At 39.9% G+C, this 19,248-nt stretch overlaps 1 protein-coding gene across 1 annotated transcript; it reads right to left on the bottom strand.

Moving 5' to 3' along the window:
- Nucleotides 1-7,412: 7,412 nt before the first annotated feature.
- Nucleotides 7,413-14,952, bottom strand: stc1 (stanniocalcin 1). The gene is made up of 4 exons (XM_068704233.1): nucleotides 14,679-14,952; nucleotides 12,824-12,966; nucleotides 12,471-12,682; nucleotides 7,413-11,814 (listed from the first exon to the last, which is right to left on the bottom strand). Exons 1-4 carry the CDS (start codon nucleotides 14,857-14,859, stop codon nucleotides 11,514-11,516), a joined length of 837 nt encoding a protein of 278 aa, XP_068560334.1. The 5' UTR covers nucleotides 14,860-14,952; the 3' UTR covers nucleotides 7,413-11,513.
- Nucleotides 14,953-19,248: the final 4,296 nt, after the last annotated feature.

Raw genomic sequence — 19,248 nt, 5'->3', positions numbered from 1 at the left:
AGCCTCTCACAAAAGAAGCTGTTGATAAAGCCTGCATGCAAATTGAGGAATAGATTTCAAGGTGACATATTTTAATTGCAGTTTTTGGTAGTCCTTTGTTGTAGTTTTGCCATGTCAGGCATCCTCCGTCGCATCATAATTAGGTAGCTTAGTGAAAGTGGAGTAGGATTCTCCTAATTGTCTTTTCCTAACTCCTCATGAATTCTCCTTCACATCTTTCCTTGACCCCATGACGTTTTCCATGGAGGTCAAGGAAAAGTGGTTAGGAATAGACGTTAGGAGGTAATTTTTGGACTTTTCGACTGCATTCCCAGACTCACAGAGGTTTAAGGCCTCGTGTTTCTCTTGTTCTTGGATCACCATGTGACAACAAGAGAAATTGAACATTTATTCTCTGAATAACATCAAGAGAAAGACCATGACAGCAGCCAGTAGATCAGTCATACCAGGGTTGCTGATGTTGGCTGTTTGTCAAAATAACTACTTGAGTGTCATCAATGAGTATTTGAAGTATCATGGCAGCAAGTAGAGCGAGCAGAAGAACAAGTAGCTGGTGCAACGAGAGTAAAACTAAGCTGCTGACCAGTCTGACTGCAGCTGGTAGCTTGCTGTGGCCATGGCATAAACGGAGAACACCACTGCTTGACCTACGGCAATAAAAGTCCTGCTCTGACCATGGCAAATTACTGCTTGGGCGATGCAACAGTCCATATTCCGGTTAGCGTGATGGTAGAAACAAGCGAAACACCTGCTCCTGCAATGGCAAAAACAGCACCGATACCTGCTGGTTACATTGCCGAAACAGCTCCTGTTCCTCGTGCCGTAAAAACAGTTCACTCAAAAACAGTAAGCTAGTAAAACAGCGACCTTAACTGGTGATGTGTTGCTGATGCACCGCCTGCTATCATCACAACAGCTGGTTTAGTCATAGAAAAAGCAACAGCAATGCCTGGTGTCAAGCTGTGTAAGCTGCTGGTCTGCACATCTTCAACAGCAGCAGCAGTTTGTGACTTGTGGGGACTCCCTGCTGACCCCTGCTGCTTGTGAGGTTAATCTTATGAGAGTTTTGTAATGGGACAGAATGCATTTTGTTCTCTAAGTTTTACTGAAATCTATTTTTTATTATTTTTTAAAATTCTATTTTATTTTTTGTGGAGTTTTCCCTCACCCCAATGCAGACTCAAAGGATAGAGCGTGTATCTGTGATCTTGAACTATACAAAATTGACTTGACTTGAGACCTTTTATGTACTAATAGCCTAATGACGTCCCATAATAATCATCAGAATTTACCCCATCTCCAGTTTTATCAAAAAGTGTCCGTGTCCCATACAAGTGCAGCAAAGTAAACCCAGGCATTCATTGACAAATTAACAGATTGTTTTATCCAAGTTACACAATTAAATAACCATTTAAGTAACAAGTAATACATTCTTCACTTGTTAATATTTAAGGGAAAATGGTCAAGTGATGTGATATGAAAGAAAGACATGAATATTCACATTATTTTACCCATGTGTGGATGTGTATGGTATGTTTATGCATGTCCAATCATTCTTGACACTCACACATTTTCAGTTCAAATATGAGTGGAAAAGTATATTTATATAAAAGTATAATAATAGAGTCATGCTCTTTGATGTTCTGTTTGGGAAAGAATTCGAAAAATGTGGAAGCTGTATGGTTACGACACATGCCACATAACTGCAACGCCCCTGATTTGATTCAAATAAATGCAAAAGAAATATAAAAAAAATTGAAAAAGGAAATAGAAAAATGCATTTGCATTTGGTGGATTGTTATATGTGGTGTTCAACATCTGTTTCCACTGTATCTGCTGCTTTGGCTTCCTGGACCTGCTCTTTCTGCCAGACGTTAGTTTTGTTTTAGAAAATGCTAAAACTGAACCTGAAAACTTAATGTTTGGGTTCTCAACAGTGATATTATGTGAAACAAGCACACATTTTACTGACAAACCAAGAAACCTGAACTTCAAAAGCAGAGGTTGGGGGGGGGGGGGGGGGGGGGGGGGGGACTCAGAAGTCAACTGTGAATTGTTTGACACCTTGGGGATTTCAGGGTGTCCAGTTTGATTGGTAAATGACTTAATTGCTACAGCAGTGTTCTCTGAAGGCTCGAAGCAATGCTCCCTCTGAGTTTCTGTGACTCCCGTTCCTTAAAATCAAAGCCTTTCCTATTGATTCCACCATTTGTCCCCTCACTGTAACATAAGAAGCTAGCTAAGTACAGTTTTACCACAAAATACCCCTAATTCATCATGGAGCAAAATAGGAGGCTGATAGCAGCTGAAAGAGGAGACCGAGTTGATTTGAACTGAGTGAAACTGATCCCTGCCTCATCAAAATGTTATGTGACATTGACGTTTCCATTCAGGAGAGAGGGAGACTTTTCAGTTAGTGTTGACTCACAGTAGTCTTGAGACATGAGAGTGTGTCCTTATATTATTAAAGGTATGTGCTGATATATAGAGAGACTCTGAAGCTGAAAACTAGCAGGTGAAAGACAAAATGGTCACAGAATCTATGAAGAAAGAGATTTAAAAAATGATCTCTCTTTTGTATTTACATAGATTTCTACTGACCGTTTTGCTGCCATAACTAACAGGTGTTTGTTTTAAACCTTTATTGTAAGGAGGCAACCGAGAAAACATTCTTATAATGAAAAGATGGTAATTACTGTAATGGAAGAGGATTGATTGGCACTGCACATTTGTGTTGAAATGGTTATATTCAAAATACTGCATTGCCGGTGACCTTATAATATAATGGAGCATACTTGTACAATTATTTGTGTAGTTTTAGGACACGAAATATCACATCTTCTAATATTTAAGTCACAGATAATAATAGTTCTTCTGAAAGAGGAGATTCCTATGAATGATTTCAATCACTTTACACCTTATCTGGCAGCGTGTGGGTCATTGTTACCCATATCAGAATCAGTGTTTGTATTTTAATAATAACAATGTGCTATCCTAATACTTGCCACCTGCATCAGCTTTCAAGCTCTGCATCTGAAAAGTCAGTCCGACCTGTTCATGTATCGTCTCCTGCTCTTCTACGCCACAGCAGATTTAAACTCCTTTTGTCATTTATGTTGCTGCTTGTTGAAAGGTTAATAATGGTGAGACATTATATAGGTATTTGAACACATTTTGCCAATAATTATTCACTTCTTAATTCATAAAGCCTGGAAGGTGGTTTCATTTAGTTTACTCTGAGGCATGTGGCAGCACATCCTTTGTCATAGTCATGTTTCAGCTAAATTAGAGCCAGTATTTATGATTACAGTGACATGTTATCTAAACCATTTTTTTGGATGTGTATATATATATATATATATATATATATATATATATATATATATATATATATATATATATATATAACTTTCTGGATGTATATCCAGATATGATCTCTATAAAAACACATTGAAGTGGTTGTTGTTTAAAAAAATACAGACGAGGAATTGCAACAGATGGATTCTGAGAGAATAAGAACAACAATTTAAAATGGCAATTTGAATGTGATGTGACCAACTGCAGCATCATTACGGGAGCTTAGACTAGTATGTAGATTTGTCTATTTGTATAGAATGACACAGCTGTGTGTCCTGTTTGAAGAAACAAAATGGTGTAACCCGTTTTTAGCCACTAGATGTCTCTGCTGCACTGCGTTAATTCCAAGGGCCTCAAGAAAAGGATGAATTCATCCACACTTGATGATCAATAAGTGAGAGAATATATGTCATTCTTTTATTGTCACTCAATGTCCTGCAGAGTGCTGTTGAATTTACACTCAATGTTTAACCGCAAAGCTGCAAATTCATTGTCTCTTTAGCACTGGGAGCACACTAGAAACAAGCAATATATACTGAACTCAAAATCTTTCTCTAGAAGATCTCACATGTGAGTTTGTCAACTATTGTCTTAAGTAGTCTCAGCATTTCCTCCATGTATCACAGAAAGGCTTACCTCTGTTCAAATCTACAACAATATTGTGTGGAAAATGACATCATCCACATTGGTGAATACTTCCAATGTTCAGCGTTCAGTTGGAGAGCTGTTAAAATAGCCAGGTGCTGCAAGAGCAAGCAACACACGAGAGCGTTTGAGAGCATTTCAACTGCACCGGTGAAGTGACTGAATATGATGCTCAATCATCTCCATGGTTTTGATTGGCTAAGGCAGATGTTTGGTGCACAAATAGCATAGCATCGTCCCATATACTGAACCTATTACTAACTATAACAAATATATGAGTAAATGTTTAGTATAATGTATTCTGCATATCCAGAACTAAAAACGACTTTGCATTTGATTCCATGACAGAAATGGAAAATGCTCTGTTTCATCTCTTTCCCCTGCCACTCCAACGCTTTCTTCAGTAAAATTTGATCTCATTTTCTTTCCCATCCTTGGGTATTTCCCCACAGAAATGAAGGGATGGTGATTGCTGGGTAAGATTGGAGTGGATCTAATCTTCCACTGCTCTCAGTCATACTCCATTTCACTGCACATCTAATTTGTCACACTGCTGATGAATATGCCACAAGTTTCGTGGGAAAGAGAAGGACATAATGAATATAAAACACACTGGGAGAGGGGAGAGGCAATTGCTGTACCGCACTAACCACAGTGCATTGTTCATTTGTCCCGTTAAATTGCTGACACCATGCATCCACTATGGACACATTGCTTTCCTCCCTCAGAATTTGATCAAGAGGTTAAAACAATGACAAACTGAGCTGGCTTTGTTGCTTTCCTGCAGCTTGCAGGCAGAAGCTTCATGGTCATTTGTGATCATTGACTTTAGGGTCACTCTGTTTGTCCAAGAGGAGCATACATTATCCCTCAATGCCGTACACCCCACTGTGAAAATGCTTATAAGAAATGCATGCATGTACTGCTCATATTTTAGCAACATGATGAGCATTGCAGGCAGATGCACTTTCCTGAAATGCGCATGCAGAAGGTTTATACAACATTGTTGTGAAGCAGAAGGCACCATGACGTTGTATCTGATGGCTCAAATGGAGCACTGTTTTATTACCAGCTTTAAAAAGCATTACCATCAAATTAAAAACACAAGCAGATGGTATGAATTGCATCTGCATAATTATATTCTAATTTCGTCATTATTCATTATTACTCTGTTTGTGATTGTCAGGGCGGCGATGCACTCGGCAGCAGTCCAAGCAACAGGCAACAAAGTGAATAGACGGGGTCAAAAATCTGTTCAAATGTTTCCTGGCAACAAGACGTTTCTGTGTCGAAGCTTTAGAAAGTTGCCTTCTACAGAACTGCAGCTCTGTAACCGAGCAAAAAGACTCGGTGAAAGGCAGGTGTTTAAACTGACCATATGGAAAAATTCTAAAGCGTTTTGTTCTGTTCATCACGCTTGTGCTAAAGTCATTGATGAGCTGAGAGTGAATGTCTCTTTAAAGAAGGAGAGGCTAGAATCTGTGTGCAGAGCTGCTGCATCACCTATCCATGAGACCGGAAGAGCGGCTGATGAGAAAGCCCTTCAGGACTCTTCTCTAAATAGGCATGAAATTATATCTCCCTCTGACTGAGATTAGCGGCCACGGAGCCTCTTGCGTTCTGCCCCCTCTTTTCCTCAGGCTATCCAACCAAACGGAGCGCTTTGCAGTTTCAGCTCGTTTGTGTTTAAGTTTAGGAAAGTTCATTTTCATCAGGAGGTGCTCTCTATGTCCTTCATCTTACTTTGTGGGTCCTGCAGGATTCGTCACATGTACTGAAGAGATGTGGTTAACCATAGCAATGTTATGTGTTGATGATTTGTGTTAAACATCATTCACTTGAAATCATTTGATTCACTGTTAGTTTCAGGGTACACATTGCGTTGTACAGAACTTATTAATAAATAGCTCATCTTTAATTGTTCATTTTCCTACCAACTGAAGCGCAAAGAACCTCAATGTTTTCAATGCTTTTTTCAATGCTGAATTGTTTTATGTCTACTATTTTATGTAATTATCCTAGTAATGCATGTAGCTATAAAATGCAGCTTTCTCTTAATATTCTAGAGCAAAGCCAAGGCCTCCCCTGAGTGGAATGCAGCTATCATTAGTGTTATTGAAGACACCTGTGCTTTTCCTACTATGACATGTCAAAATGTCTTTCGTGAAAAAGGTCTATTTCAAATGAAAGCTAATGTGTCTCCTAATATGTTGGACGTATAATAGGCAGCCATATGCTAGCAAGTTAAGAGATGATGATGTATCAGTTTTGCATCCATGTGGTCAAAAATCTGTATTTGCAGGTTTAAAATGTGAGTCCTAACAGTAACAGTAACTAACTTTATTGCTCAACTGAAAGCCATGCTGGCACTTGCTGCTACTGACGCTGCTGCTGTTGTTCATACAGCATTTCTTAAGCCAAGTCTACATCCTCCAAGGGGGAAGTTATTATTGTCACTCCCAAATCACTGCTGTATGAAGCTTGCTGCATCTTTGTGGGGAGTTACGAGGTTAGAGCCTTGACCCCAAATGTCACTGCTGTGATTTCTACATTTAGATTATATAATTCATTCCACATGACCTGGCAGACATTTACCGGTCATCTGATTACCTTGGATCAGAAGTTGATGATCAGGGTTGTAATTGTCTCGATGGAAAATTTGGGAAACAATTTGGGAGTTTACTTGGATTGGCTATTAGATTACTTTGTTTAAAATGATTTCAACTTTCTTTCTTGCTTTTAGTTTCAGAATAAGTTTGAGAGTTAAAACAGACATCGATGCAGCTTTTTGAAAGCTGGTGCAAAGTGTTTGGGATGATGTCAATTTGAGGACTGAGCCAGTTTCCATTTCTTATGTTGCTGAGGAAACTAGAAATGCTAATAGCACTGGATGTTATCATGGTATCCTGGTGTCATCGGTGACACGTTTATTGTAGATTTTGTGGTCTGGTGGAAGAGGAAGTGATGAAGGGAATAAGCAAACTCCATGTCTTAGTCACACAACATTTGACACTTAAATTACAAATAATTGGGAGGTTGTGGCGGTTTGGTTTTTCTGTCTTTGTGTTTGTCGGTTTATGAGGAGACCTGTGAACATATTTCCAAATGGCTTTTGTTTTATGCTGTGAACCATTCAGTCAGAACATTATGTATCTCCTAAACTTGAATCTTTTCTCAGTTTTCGTGATGTTCTATCCATTAAAAAAACACATTTGGGGGTTTGCTGATGAATAAACCAAGAGGGACTTTTCTGTCTTAGGGCAGCTGATGGAGAATGTAGAGGCCGAAAGGAATTTTAGATGTAAATCTGCGAGTGATGATGGATCCAAATGAGTGAAACAAGAGCAATGCAACATATTTCATACCATATGCCAGATATGATAAATATTTTATTTCTGATCAGCAAAAGACACACAGTTGATGCATTTGTATCTTTCATGACTTTTCAGTACAGAGGAAAAACCCAAACATATACACAGTATGGGTATATATGTATATGGGTATATTTTAAAGTGCAAGTGATTCACAAGGGTCAATCATGCGTTACATAGCATCTGTATGAGGAACTTCAGTAACCTCCTTAAATCCTCGATAACTTTCTGAATCTGATAGTAAAATAACTGTCACTTATATATGAATACAAAATAAACTTTACTAGTCACTGAAGCTTTTTGATTTAGTTTAAGTACAACATTTATCTATTTCAAGTCTTGAGAGGAAAGAGTACCATGAAGTGCCAGAAGTGAGAAGTCTTTAGTCTCTAGTGTTGACAGGAGAAACAGTTTCACAAAACTCTCCATGGGTCAATTTGATAATGCTCCAGTACCACCTTAAACACCCTATACTTTTATTACAATCTAAAACAGAAAGTAACTTTACCTTATATACCTTTCTCACTTTTTGTTTTTTCCTAACAGCCTTCATGGGTCACCTAACTTGGGCATGTTCTCGTCGAAACAGACATTCAGTATACAGGTACATTCTCTGAAATTACCATTACATTTGACTTGGTGAGGAAACAGTCAATTTGCCTTTGCCAAATATATTTGACATGAGGAATGTTCATAGAAAATAAATATGAAGACATGGAAAGACAGTCAAATATTTGAATGTAAATGTGGACTGATGCTGAGCTCACTGTGTGTTGACAGACCAGAGCGGCCACAGCAGAGGGGCATCTGGACAGCATCACACAGGGAAGTAACAGTTTAGCAGCAGCTGTTGGGTTTTGGATTTACCCATGGACAACAAAGATACAGACATATGTATCAATAGTACATGAAGAAGCCCTGACCCTTCAGAATGCGAAATATTCTAACTGATTTCTCACTGGGTAAATAAAACATGTCTCAATTGCACATGTGCTGAATGTTTCAATGCCCTTTATAGTGGTTAAGATGCAAAGTGCATATTTAACATAACATAGTAAGCTAGGATACACTACAGTGTGACTATAGCTCTTAACTTCCCAAGTGATTCCTTCAGAACTGTCCTTTCACACCGAATGACACAAAAGAAATACATTTACAGAACAAAAAGAAACACCGGTTTACAAAAAACACAGAAACAGAAAGCAATATAGAGGAGCGATGCCTTCACGCTGTGAGCGCAGTGTGAGAGCAAACAAGCTGCTGTTTTATTCACACAGCATCAGCTGGCACTGAATGAAATAAAGGTCAATTTCTGTGTTGCTGTGAATCCTTTAATGTGAGATTATTGCATAGTTTGGAATTCTTAACATAGCTATTAAATTGACACTGACATCTCTTTTTTCTGGTCTGTGCTTCACTCTTATCAATCCATGAAAATATATAAATTCACTTTTTTTCTAACGGGGCTGAGTTCAATTCTCTTCATGAAGCCAAAACTATATTTTATAATTTTGTTATAAAACTATTTTCAAGACGACCAATTTGCAAGGTTTGAATATTCAACAAAGGGTGTTTTCTGGATCAAATTGCTTAATAGTGAACCGAACCCAGCCCTGGTTCCAAGTTACGCTTTATATTGCATTTTCAATGTGCACACAGTAGAGAAACTAGCATAAGCCATTGATCATCACCACCATCTCTCAACCAGGCATCGATAAAACAAACACCAGCATGAAGTGACTCTGGCTCCGTGCCTATCGACTGATTAGACTGAGTGATTGTCTCGACCTCTGAAGGCCATGAAACATGCACTCTTACCTGCAAACATTTTTAGATTTCAAATGTTGATTTTGCTTACTAGATGAAGTCTTCTGGGACTTTTTGTCACTTTGATGTAACAGTTACAAGGTCCCTTAATATACACAAATTAACATGTGCTTCTTACCTACTGAGACAACGCCTGAGTGTCATTTTAACTGAACTCCAACAATGTACCACCAACATGTTACAGAAAGAGTGTGTGAACTAAGTCAATAGCAGCGGCCTGTAAATATCTTCACACACATTGGTTACTTTCTCACTGTCTGCAGGTAAATCCCCGAGCAGTCTTAGTAAAACATGCCCGAGCTGAAAGTAATCCTTGTGTGTTATCTAAGTTTTGGGTGATAAAATAACAACCAAGTATATTTTTTCTTGTATCTTAACTTTGATTGTTGCTTATTTAACCATTAATATGTAATATCATGACAAAAAGTCTTGAATAAAAAGCAGGTTTTCAGGGGCTTTAAAAAAGATTTTGTGACGGAGGGCTAAAGCAGATACAGATACCGCAGTATGTATTCCCATGATGCCTTTCTCTTGCATTTTTCCTGTCTCTTTCTCTACTGTGTAGTATTAGAACTGACACATTGACAAAATAACATACAAAATAAATAATAACAGGAAAAAAATGCAAGAGATGACGAATAAGATACAACTATGCAGCCACCTTAAGGAAAATGAATTTCAGCCCGTGCGAAGATAAGCACTGCAAACTAGTGCAGAACAATCAAAAAACTTGATGCTGGTGTTTGTTTTACTTTGATTATATGGTCAGTCATCGACAATGTGCACAAACCCCCATCACTGAACAAGCACATCTAGCAGCTGCAATGACGTCCTTTTTTTTTTTTTTCAACCAGAAAGTGTGTCAAAATGAAGCTATCGGTTTGTTGTGGTCCCTTGTAACACCCATAAAGTAGATCACCTGACTTGAATGACCAACCTTGTTCCTCTATGGCCAGCACAGAGTCATGACATGGGTCCCATTCAGTCACCAGAGTGTCAGCTCACTTCTTCTTTTTTTGGCATAGAGCTCATGTTGAAATAGGAGCCATGACAGAACTGCTTTTTAAATCTGTAAACTAATTAAGAACTACAATAACGCAATTAAATAATATAGTAGGAAAATAAATATCATTCCAACAAGGCTTTTTGTTTTAAATAGTCATTCTCAATCTGGACACTGGAAGCCAGTGTGTATGTCACGTTATTCACCTCAGAGAATGATGATCGTCAGTCCAAGAAGATGGCTGCTCTCAGTCTCATCGGTGAACGTGCTAATCAGCTACTGCACATACACTACCGCCTCAAGCTCAGTTAAGAACATGGATACAGATTCCACTAAACATGGTCCCACATAATATGTAGAGCTCAACAGTCATATGCACTACAAGTGTCTGTATACAAGATATGCATAATGGACTTTTTCTGATATTTAGACTTGGCCACGACCGGGACAATCCTTATGTGCAGGATGATGATTTGAAACACATGACAGTGGCTACATCTGCCATCAGAGAAAAACAACAACTATAAGTGCTATTAGCTATACACTATTTTGGTATTTCATGAATAGCAATTAGGGCAGTTTGAAGTTTTTTGGTCAGTTTAAGGTAACTCAAAGGTTATCGTGGAACCTCTACAGACCTCACTCCGTATGAGCACTCTCTTTTAGAGGGCAAGCTATGGCTGTCTCAGATACCTTAGTATACAGTACATTTAACTGTTACGTTAGTCAGAAAATAGATATGAAACTCATTTCCACATCTCATGCTCACAATATGACTGGTCTCATCGCTGAAATATTAAATACATCTACCAATAATATCCCATTCCTATCAGTGAACTAATAATAATCCAACTACTGATTTCTATTAACGATTAAATGCCGGGGATATTAGATTGCGTTATCTTTTAAAGTACGGACTTTTGCTCTAGAGGCGTGAACCACTATGGCTGTTTTTTTCTTCTCTTTTTTTGCTTGGGATCAAAAGACTTCTTAAGGAATCATCTCTGTTGGTGGAGGTGAAGAGGAGCGAACAGGACCATGTCGCACAGATGCAACAGCCACATGTTCAACACTAACTGTGAGCGGACTCGATGGAAGGGGGGGGTTCTCTCAAGCCTAAAGTGTAGGATATACAATATAACAACAACCAAACTCTGATATCAACTCTATGTGCGTTCCGGCATTCCCTAGAGGTGCATATTTCTGTAACTTCCAGTCTAGCGGAGGAATGGATTTCATCACCCCTAGGGAATAGAGGAGCTTTCATGATGTTTTGAGGAGTGTGTGGAGTTTCTGAATCTGAGTGGAAGTTAGGAGGTGTCGCTGGCAGAGCGCTTTTTGCCAAAATGACTGGCGGAGTCTCTGTTTCGCAGATTAGGCTGGATCTTGTACATATGAGGACCCATGGACCAGCGCCAGCTCCCACGGCCCTCCACTCCAGTTGGGATGGCGGCAGCTGCAGCCACAGCAGTGGATGGGCAGGGCTTGTTCTGCAGCAGCTGAATAAGCATGGTCATCTCTGGGCCCAGCCGCGACACCATGCTGGTCCTAACGCGGTCCACTGTGTCCTCATCACAGTCCATCAGGCTCTGGAGCAGCTTACCATAAAACCTAGGACAACAAAACAAAGCATCACAGAGCATCTGCTTAGGAGCTCCAAGCCAAAAGGGACAAAATGTACAGCATGGCAACAAAACATTCCTGTGCTACCTGCCAATTGTTCATATCTGTTCAAAAGTATTTCTATGTATTTGCACTCGTGCTCTATAGTCTATATCTATAGTTATTCATATGGATCACTGTTAAGCCTTGAGCTTCACCCTCCTGTATAGCCCTTTTGTATCCACTCCCAAACTGCAATCCTACGTGTGTTACAGCAGCAATGGGAACAAACATATCAAAACTTGATATTCCTGTTTTCTTTTCTTTCATTGTAGAGAGAATGTATGAATCAGATGGCAACCAAAACATTGAAATCAATACAAATTTAGCCATCTGTTATGCTGCATAACTCAGGGTCTAATTAGCAACAGGCCAGCCATGTATATCTGTAGGACGATTCAAATGTATGTCACATTCATTTAACACTAGCAGCTATATTTAGTGATTACTGGTAAATAAGCAGTTGTATCTACTCTGTGGTCAAAGAGCCTGTTGAACATCATAAGCTTCAAACTCTGAACTCCTTAACACGCCCAAAACAATGTATCCTGTGTCACCAGATCGCAACTTTAATCAACTTGTTGTTTAGTAGGAGAAGAGCTCACCTATTGGGGAAGTGACTTGGTAGCTGTGCCACTTCGCCAATAGCATCTGGATTTGATCGGGCTACAGTGCAGATATCCAGCTTGCTGTAACACTCCTCTTGGACTTCAGATATCATTCTTTGGAAGGTGGAGCAGCGGCGGATGGTGGGGAATGCCTTCGAGGTGATGCCATTGGCAATGCACTTAAGGCTCTCCTTCACAAATGCTTTACCCTGTAAAAACACAGCAGTGCTTCACACATTCTTGCCCTGACAGTTACACCCATATAATCCTACACAAGCTCATGTGCATGGTAGAAATAGAGAGGATGGCATACTGTTTGCAGTCTTTGTGAAATGAATTAAAGTGTATACCTGAGTGTCAAATTTAGCAGCACTGTAAAGGAAGGACTTGCAGATGTCATGCATGCCATCTGTGTCACAAGTTGAGTTTTCCAGGCAGGCGAAGGCCCCGCAGCCAACTTGGAGGGCACTGTTGAGACAGCGTGCCACATCTGCTGTGGGCACAGAGAATGAACCATCAGCGGGGTAGCCAACAGTGGGTTCACTGGGAATCACTGCACAGTCACTGAGCTCAGTACTCAAGGGTTGCCAGGGTTTCAGCTAAAAAATGTGGCGAACAAAAGCAAATTTTCATACTTTGGTGATTCACAAAAGACACACAGTCACTTGGGGCAAATAGTGACTTGACTGGAGATTGGACACCTTACAACTCAGACAGTCTCAGACACTATTTGGCACGACTGCACTTTTCTCTTGGCAGGGACCTATATTCCACTGTTTGGCTCTTTTCAGCAGGGCTTGGATGAACAGCACCAGAAATACCAGAGAGTTTACTGAAAATTGTTGGCGTGCCTGTAGACACACACAAACATACACTTGTACCACTGGCACACACAGACATGCATACATACAAACTCATGCTGCCATCAAACTCTGTCTTCAATTGTCGTAATTGTCAAGCTGAATTTGAGGACTCCTACTCCAAACCACTGTAATGTTCTTAACTATTAATTTAACACATGTAACAATCCAGTTCCATCCCAGAAATGCTCCCATGAATGTCTACATAATGAAATACATGTCCAGAAAATGCTGCTATATTAATTTCAGGAGGGTCATGTGATTGGATTAGTTATTAGGCTGATTAACCCACACGTAACCCTATCCCCATCTTTGTAAAAACCTATGAAACAGCTAACTTGCAACATCATTCAATCCATTTTCTAAAAACTGACCTTGGCCACAAGGCCACAGCTCCAAGTCCAGGCAAACCGATTTGACATTTTAAACCAAGAATGAGCTATAAAACATAATCTCTAAATCAGTTAGTTGGCTCTCTATTTTCTTCATCCAAGAATCCATTGAGATGGCCAGCAGCCTGACTCAAATCCTTTGTAATAACCATTAAGAGATGTCACCGCAGAGCCTAAACCTACTTGGCAGACTTTGAATCTGGGGCCCCATGTTGACCTGCACGGTCAGATGAAGTCTGCCTGCCATCGGGGGCCAGAGGCTCTTAAAATACAGAGAGTGAGCTGCAAATCTTACGACGATAAAGCAGTTTCCGCAGAAGGGAATCAGCATCCCTGTCATCCACTGCCAATTATCACTGGGCTGTACTTTTGTGTTAAAAAGGAAAAGTCAACATTTGAATGAAGCCATGCAGATTCACCCTTTGCAGTGCAATTTATTGATGGTTATTGTAGGAGATTATGAATCAGGCTTTTTTTTTTGATGAATAAGACATGAGAACTAATAGGGTTGCATTAATTTATCCAAAAGACACAGCCCCAGTGACAAGCAGTGTAAAAAATAGCCTGAAGCCTTCTATTTTATGCACTGAAAGCACCCTCAAGTCCACTATAATGCTGAATAGTGGAACGTATGCAGCAGCCAAAGCCACGAGAAAGACACTACCAGCATGACACAGCCTGCGCTCTCAGGTGTCAGCACCAAGCTCCATGCTCATCTGTTGCCGGCAGGACACCGGCAAAAAGCACAGCGTTAATCCCGCAGCCTTTATCATGACTCAACGCGCTCGTTTAGACTGAAAAGGCTGCATAGGCCAAACAAATATGACAAAAAAAGATCTCCACATAGTAAACGAGCAAAGGTAAGCCTGTGTATTGTGGAAATGGTGTGTAAAAAAAAGAAGAAGCAAGCAGTGCACTCTGAGATATGCAGATGGAGGCAACGTGTTACTTACTAGGGCTATTGGCAGAAAAGCGCGTTCTCCTGGGCGAATAAGACTCGTTTTGATCCAGTTCATATGCAGATGCGTTCAGCACCATCAGGAGAAAAAGTCCCGTCCTCAAAGGCATCGTCCTCTCAACACAGATAATACAACTAAATGTAAAGAGACGCCTCCTGCTTTGTGTGTAATTCATAAGAATAACACTCCAAAAAGCGTCTGCAGCGCCGAAAACAATCAATGCAGGTTATTACAAGTAAGCTGCCGGCAATGTCTTTACACTGGACTGCTCACTATCCCTTTGACTTGCATGACAGATAGCACCGATGTCAAGTCTGCATGGGTTTATATGGGAGCGCTGAACATTACGAGTTCTGCGTTTGGACCAATCAGAACGCTGTATTCAAGACCGTGGTCCTGGTCCCTCCACTACTAATTGATAAGATCATTTAACAGTGGCCATGGATAATGTGGCCATTATTTCTTATAATAACCCCAAATACAACAGGTAAATATTTTTATTTTTATTTTAGAAGTTTACCCTATAGACATCAATAAATCACCTCGACAGGCTACAAGTGGCTCTTTTATACCCAATCACCTAGAATTGCTTTGATCACTGATTATGAGGTAATTCTTGACTCACATGCAGTATTACATCAACAGTTAGCCTCAAATGTATAGGATACATTGGTTTATAGATGAGTTGTCTTCCGCTAAATAATAATTTGTATAGAATAGTTTTTTTTGTGATGTTCTGTGTTGCCAGTTTACATGAGACAATGCTTCCATAAATAATGGGCAAGGGACCAAAGATTTATATTGTATTTCTGTCTCCCCTTCTGAGATTTATTGTAAAATTTCTTGGAATAAAAGAACAAATAGTTACATCGTACATAAATGTGAGCTTTGTTATATAATCCTTTCTTTTTATTAGGACTTGATTTCCCCTCATCACGATCACAATCAACTGGTAGCTTTTAGGATTTGGATAAACACCTCTGTGGATCTGTATATTTACTACAGACAGCAACAGTACAACAGAATATCTTTCCAAAGTAAGAGAGACTTCTTGCGTCTTTACCAAATTAGTCAAATTAAAAGTATTGTATAAAGTTATTCTTTAATATAATTTAATATAACGTTATATATAACGATATAAAGTTCAGCATGAAACGTTGTTAACCCAAATTACTGGTGACATTTGGAATGACAAGTTTGGAAATTACAGTTACGTGTGACAGGTTTGAATATGATTTAGATAATTATTGTAATGCTCACTCTTCAATCTGAGCACGCATATCTTATTGTATGTTCTTCACTTGGAGCTTCATTTATACATATTACCTTGTGTCCATATAAATGTCATACATTTGCCAATTGCTAATTTCACTTTTTCTAATGTGCATATTGGTATTTGTTGGAAAAAAAAAATCATTATTCCATAAAGAATATTAAAGGGAAGTACGTCAGTTTCATTTTCCTTTTTACATTTCACCTATTTAGTTATTGGTTATTATGAGATATTGGTGGGAGGGCGATGCATTTTGTTCTTGGTTGAGGGCAGAGTCCAAAGAAAATATTAATAGCACTTCTCCCCAACACAAATCATTTGTCTACAGTCCCTAACGTCAAAAAATGCAAAGCCCACCCCCACACTAACAGACCAAAGTGTATCTAACCAATTTGTGTTTTAGTCAAATGTGGCACGTACTTTACCAGACTTAAATGCCTTTGTCCATATATCAACCCAGAATATTCAAATGACTTGTCTTTTTTTTTATCACTCTGGCATTTACCTGAACCGTGCTGAATGATGACACCGTTGTTGCTTTAACTTAAGGGAATCTACTTAAAAAGGAGATAAACTACCTGTGTTGTTGACCTAATTCACCACTCTCCTCTTCCCAAGACTGTGAAATGTTGGCTCAGAGACCGCTAACTTGCAGCTGCACGTGCCGGCATACAGAGGATGATGTGTGGGACTCTAAGCTATCATTAATCATGGAGGCCTCACGCCTCTTCACCCAGTGCAACGCTCGACTAAAACAGACAGATTCAGACACTAGGAAACGGATTTGTCCTGATCATAAGAATGTGGAGTAAAAAGAAAAAAGAAAGCGGTGAACAGACAAACTTCATGCGTGTCCTCTCGCCATCAGATATACAGTTCATTACAAGTGTCAATGCGTGTCAAGAATAAATCCCCCCATTAGTAGAAGATTTGTGGTATTTTCCTTGAATGTTATGTCTTCTGGGTTCTGGTTGTCTTTGGCAATCTTTGTGCTATAACCCTAGTTTTTCCCAGAGAGTTGTCAGTTGGGCATGATGTCAAGCTATTGGCACCTTATCTATTCTGGGGAATCAAAATATGGGCCCTTGCCAGCTGCAACAATATTCTTTGTAATGGAAAGATAATGTGAACATAACTGCTTAATGAATGGGCTATTATCTACTGTCACAATCAATCATCATCAACATCCAAGTCCCTGTAGTGCATATACACATTATGTGGACTGTCTTTTCTTACCTTTAGCATCTCTTTCTGTTACAGTAAAGAACTTTCCAGAGTGATGACTGGTTCTCCTCCTTGCAGCTTAGGTGTGGAGAACAGTATGTCAAAGACCAGCCTGCTCACTTATTGGGTATGTCAGCACTCCTAAAAAATAAAAAAAAATAAAAAAAACCTGAAGAAAACAATGTAAAATTTGAGTCAGATGTTGGGCTGATATTTATGCTTGCCATGAATATGTTTGCTGCTCTTGCATTTACTGCTTCCCTATGCTTTTTCGCTCAAGCTAGGTGGGGGGTGGGGTTTCGGTGCGTCTCTGCTGAAACTGAAGACAGGAGTTGAGAGTTTATTCATGAGTTTGCAAGTCGGTCTCGTCCTTGTTAACACATCACTGCAGACTCTTCCTTTTTGGATCGTAGCCATACCACAAACACATTTGAGAAGACCACTTCTGTGTCCTCTGGGGAAAGGATAATGAATTCCTTTGTCAGGTAGAAGAAGGTGATTCACCTTGTTTTCAGAAATATAACAGACAACACTGGCATGGAGATAGAGGACAGAGTTCACTGAAAGGACAAAGGCAGCGTGAGAGTTTTGCATTCATTTACATTGAGGTGGATGAACGGATTCTCTGATTAGAGAACACTTTGCATCGAAGTTGAATTTTACCCTAAGCTTATTGCTGTTTGCCTGACAGTTACTTCCGCTATAATTATATGATCACAAGATTGCTTGTTATAAATGAGAGATTTGAAATTAATGTAATAAATGAGAAGCTGATCTTTTATCAAGCACAAGCAAATTAATATGGCTAAAGTCTGCACTAAAGCTTTTTAACATGTTTGTATAACGGGTGATATAAAAGCACTCTCAAGATGTCCCCTGAAGGACAGTGCTAGTCTACCTGTGTCCACAAGAGGGACTTTTGTCAGATGTTACTGCATAAGCTATTACTGTGAAGCAACACCTTGGAACACTTAGTGTACTGAAGGGGTGGAGGGGAAACATTACAATTTGGCATTTTTGAGAAGTGGAAAAGATCCACGACACTCAGTTAGATTATACAGTTACCCACATGTAAAACCAGTCGAGGGCCATGTGTTTGCACCTACGTTTAGAATTTTCATGTGTTTTTATTAGTGCTGGGCAACGATTAAATCAAATACTGATCAAATACAGTTATAACATTACATTACATTACATTACAGTCATTTAGCAGACGCTTTTATCCAAAGCGACTTACAATAAGTGCATCAACATTGGTAATCAAAAGAACTACTAGTCACCAGAAGTCATAAGTACATTTCCTTTTCCAAACAAGCATCTAAGAGCATGAAGCAGAGCATAACTCAGAGCCAAAGTACAGTGCAGAAACGAGAAAAACAGTTAGTGCTATAAGTAATACGAATACAATAAGTGCAACAAGCTAGTATGAAAACAATAAGCACTAAGTGGAAGGCTCAGGGTAGCACTTCCTGAAGAGGTGGGTTTTCAGCCTGCGCCGATAGATGGGCAGCGACTCCGCTGTCCTGACGTCAGTGGGAAGTTCATTCCACCACCGTGGGGCCAGGACAGAAAACAGCCGTGACCGGGTCGATCGGCCGCCAGGACCTCTGAGCGACGGGGCAACCAATCGCCCCGAGGCAGCAGAGCGAAGTGGTCGGGCGGGGGTGTAGACCTTGACCATGGCCTGGAGATACGAAGGAGCTGTTCCTTTCACTGCCCTGTAGGCTAGCACCAGAGTCTTAAACTGGATGTGAGCTCTTACAGGTAGCCAGTGTAGATAACGGAGAAAAGAAGTTGTGTGGGAGAACTTGGGGCGATTGAACACCAGGCGAGCTGTGGCTTTCTGGACAAGCTCCAGAGGTCTTATGGCCGACGCCGGGGCTCCGGCGAGTAGAGAGTTGCAGTAGTCCAGGCGGGAGATGACAAGAGCCTGGATGAGAACCTGCGCCGTCTCGTCAGTCAGGAAGGGACGAATCCTCCTGATGTTGTAATGATTCTGATAATAGATAATCAGCCGGTGTTCACAACTTTATTTTCATGTGTAATAGATGCAATTTGAAATATACA

Source organism: Cebidichthys violaceus, unplaced genomic scaffold, assembly GCF_023349555.1.
Source record: "Cebidichthys violaceus isolate CVI_PGR_0920_01 unplaced genomic scaffold, fCebVio1.0.p SCAF_9, whole genome shotgun sequence".
Classification (NCBI taxonomy): Eukaryota; Metazoa; Chordata; class Actinopteri; order Perciformes; family Stichaeidae; genus Cebidichthys; species Cebidichthys violaceus.
Note: the sequence above shows the minus strand (reverse complement) of the source record. Positions and strands in the feature narration are given on the sequence as shown.

Coding starts and splice junctions, on each gene's coding strand:
- stc1 (XM_068704233.1), bottom strand. CDS start 14,859: ATGAATTACACACAAAGCAGGAGGCGTCTCTTTACATTTAGTTGTATT. Junction 12,967..14,678: donor CTTTTCTGCCAATAGCCCTA/GTAAGTAACACG, acceptor CTGTGCCCACAG/CAGATGTGGCACGCTGTCTC. Junction 12,683..12,823: donor CTGCTAAATTTGACACTCAG/GTATACACTTTA, acceptor GTGTTTTTACAG/GGTAAAGCATTTGTGAAGGA.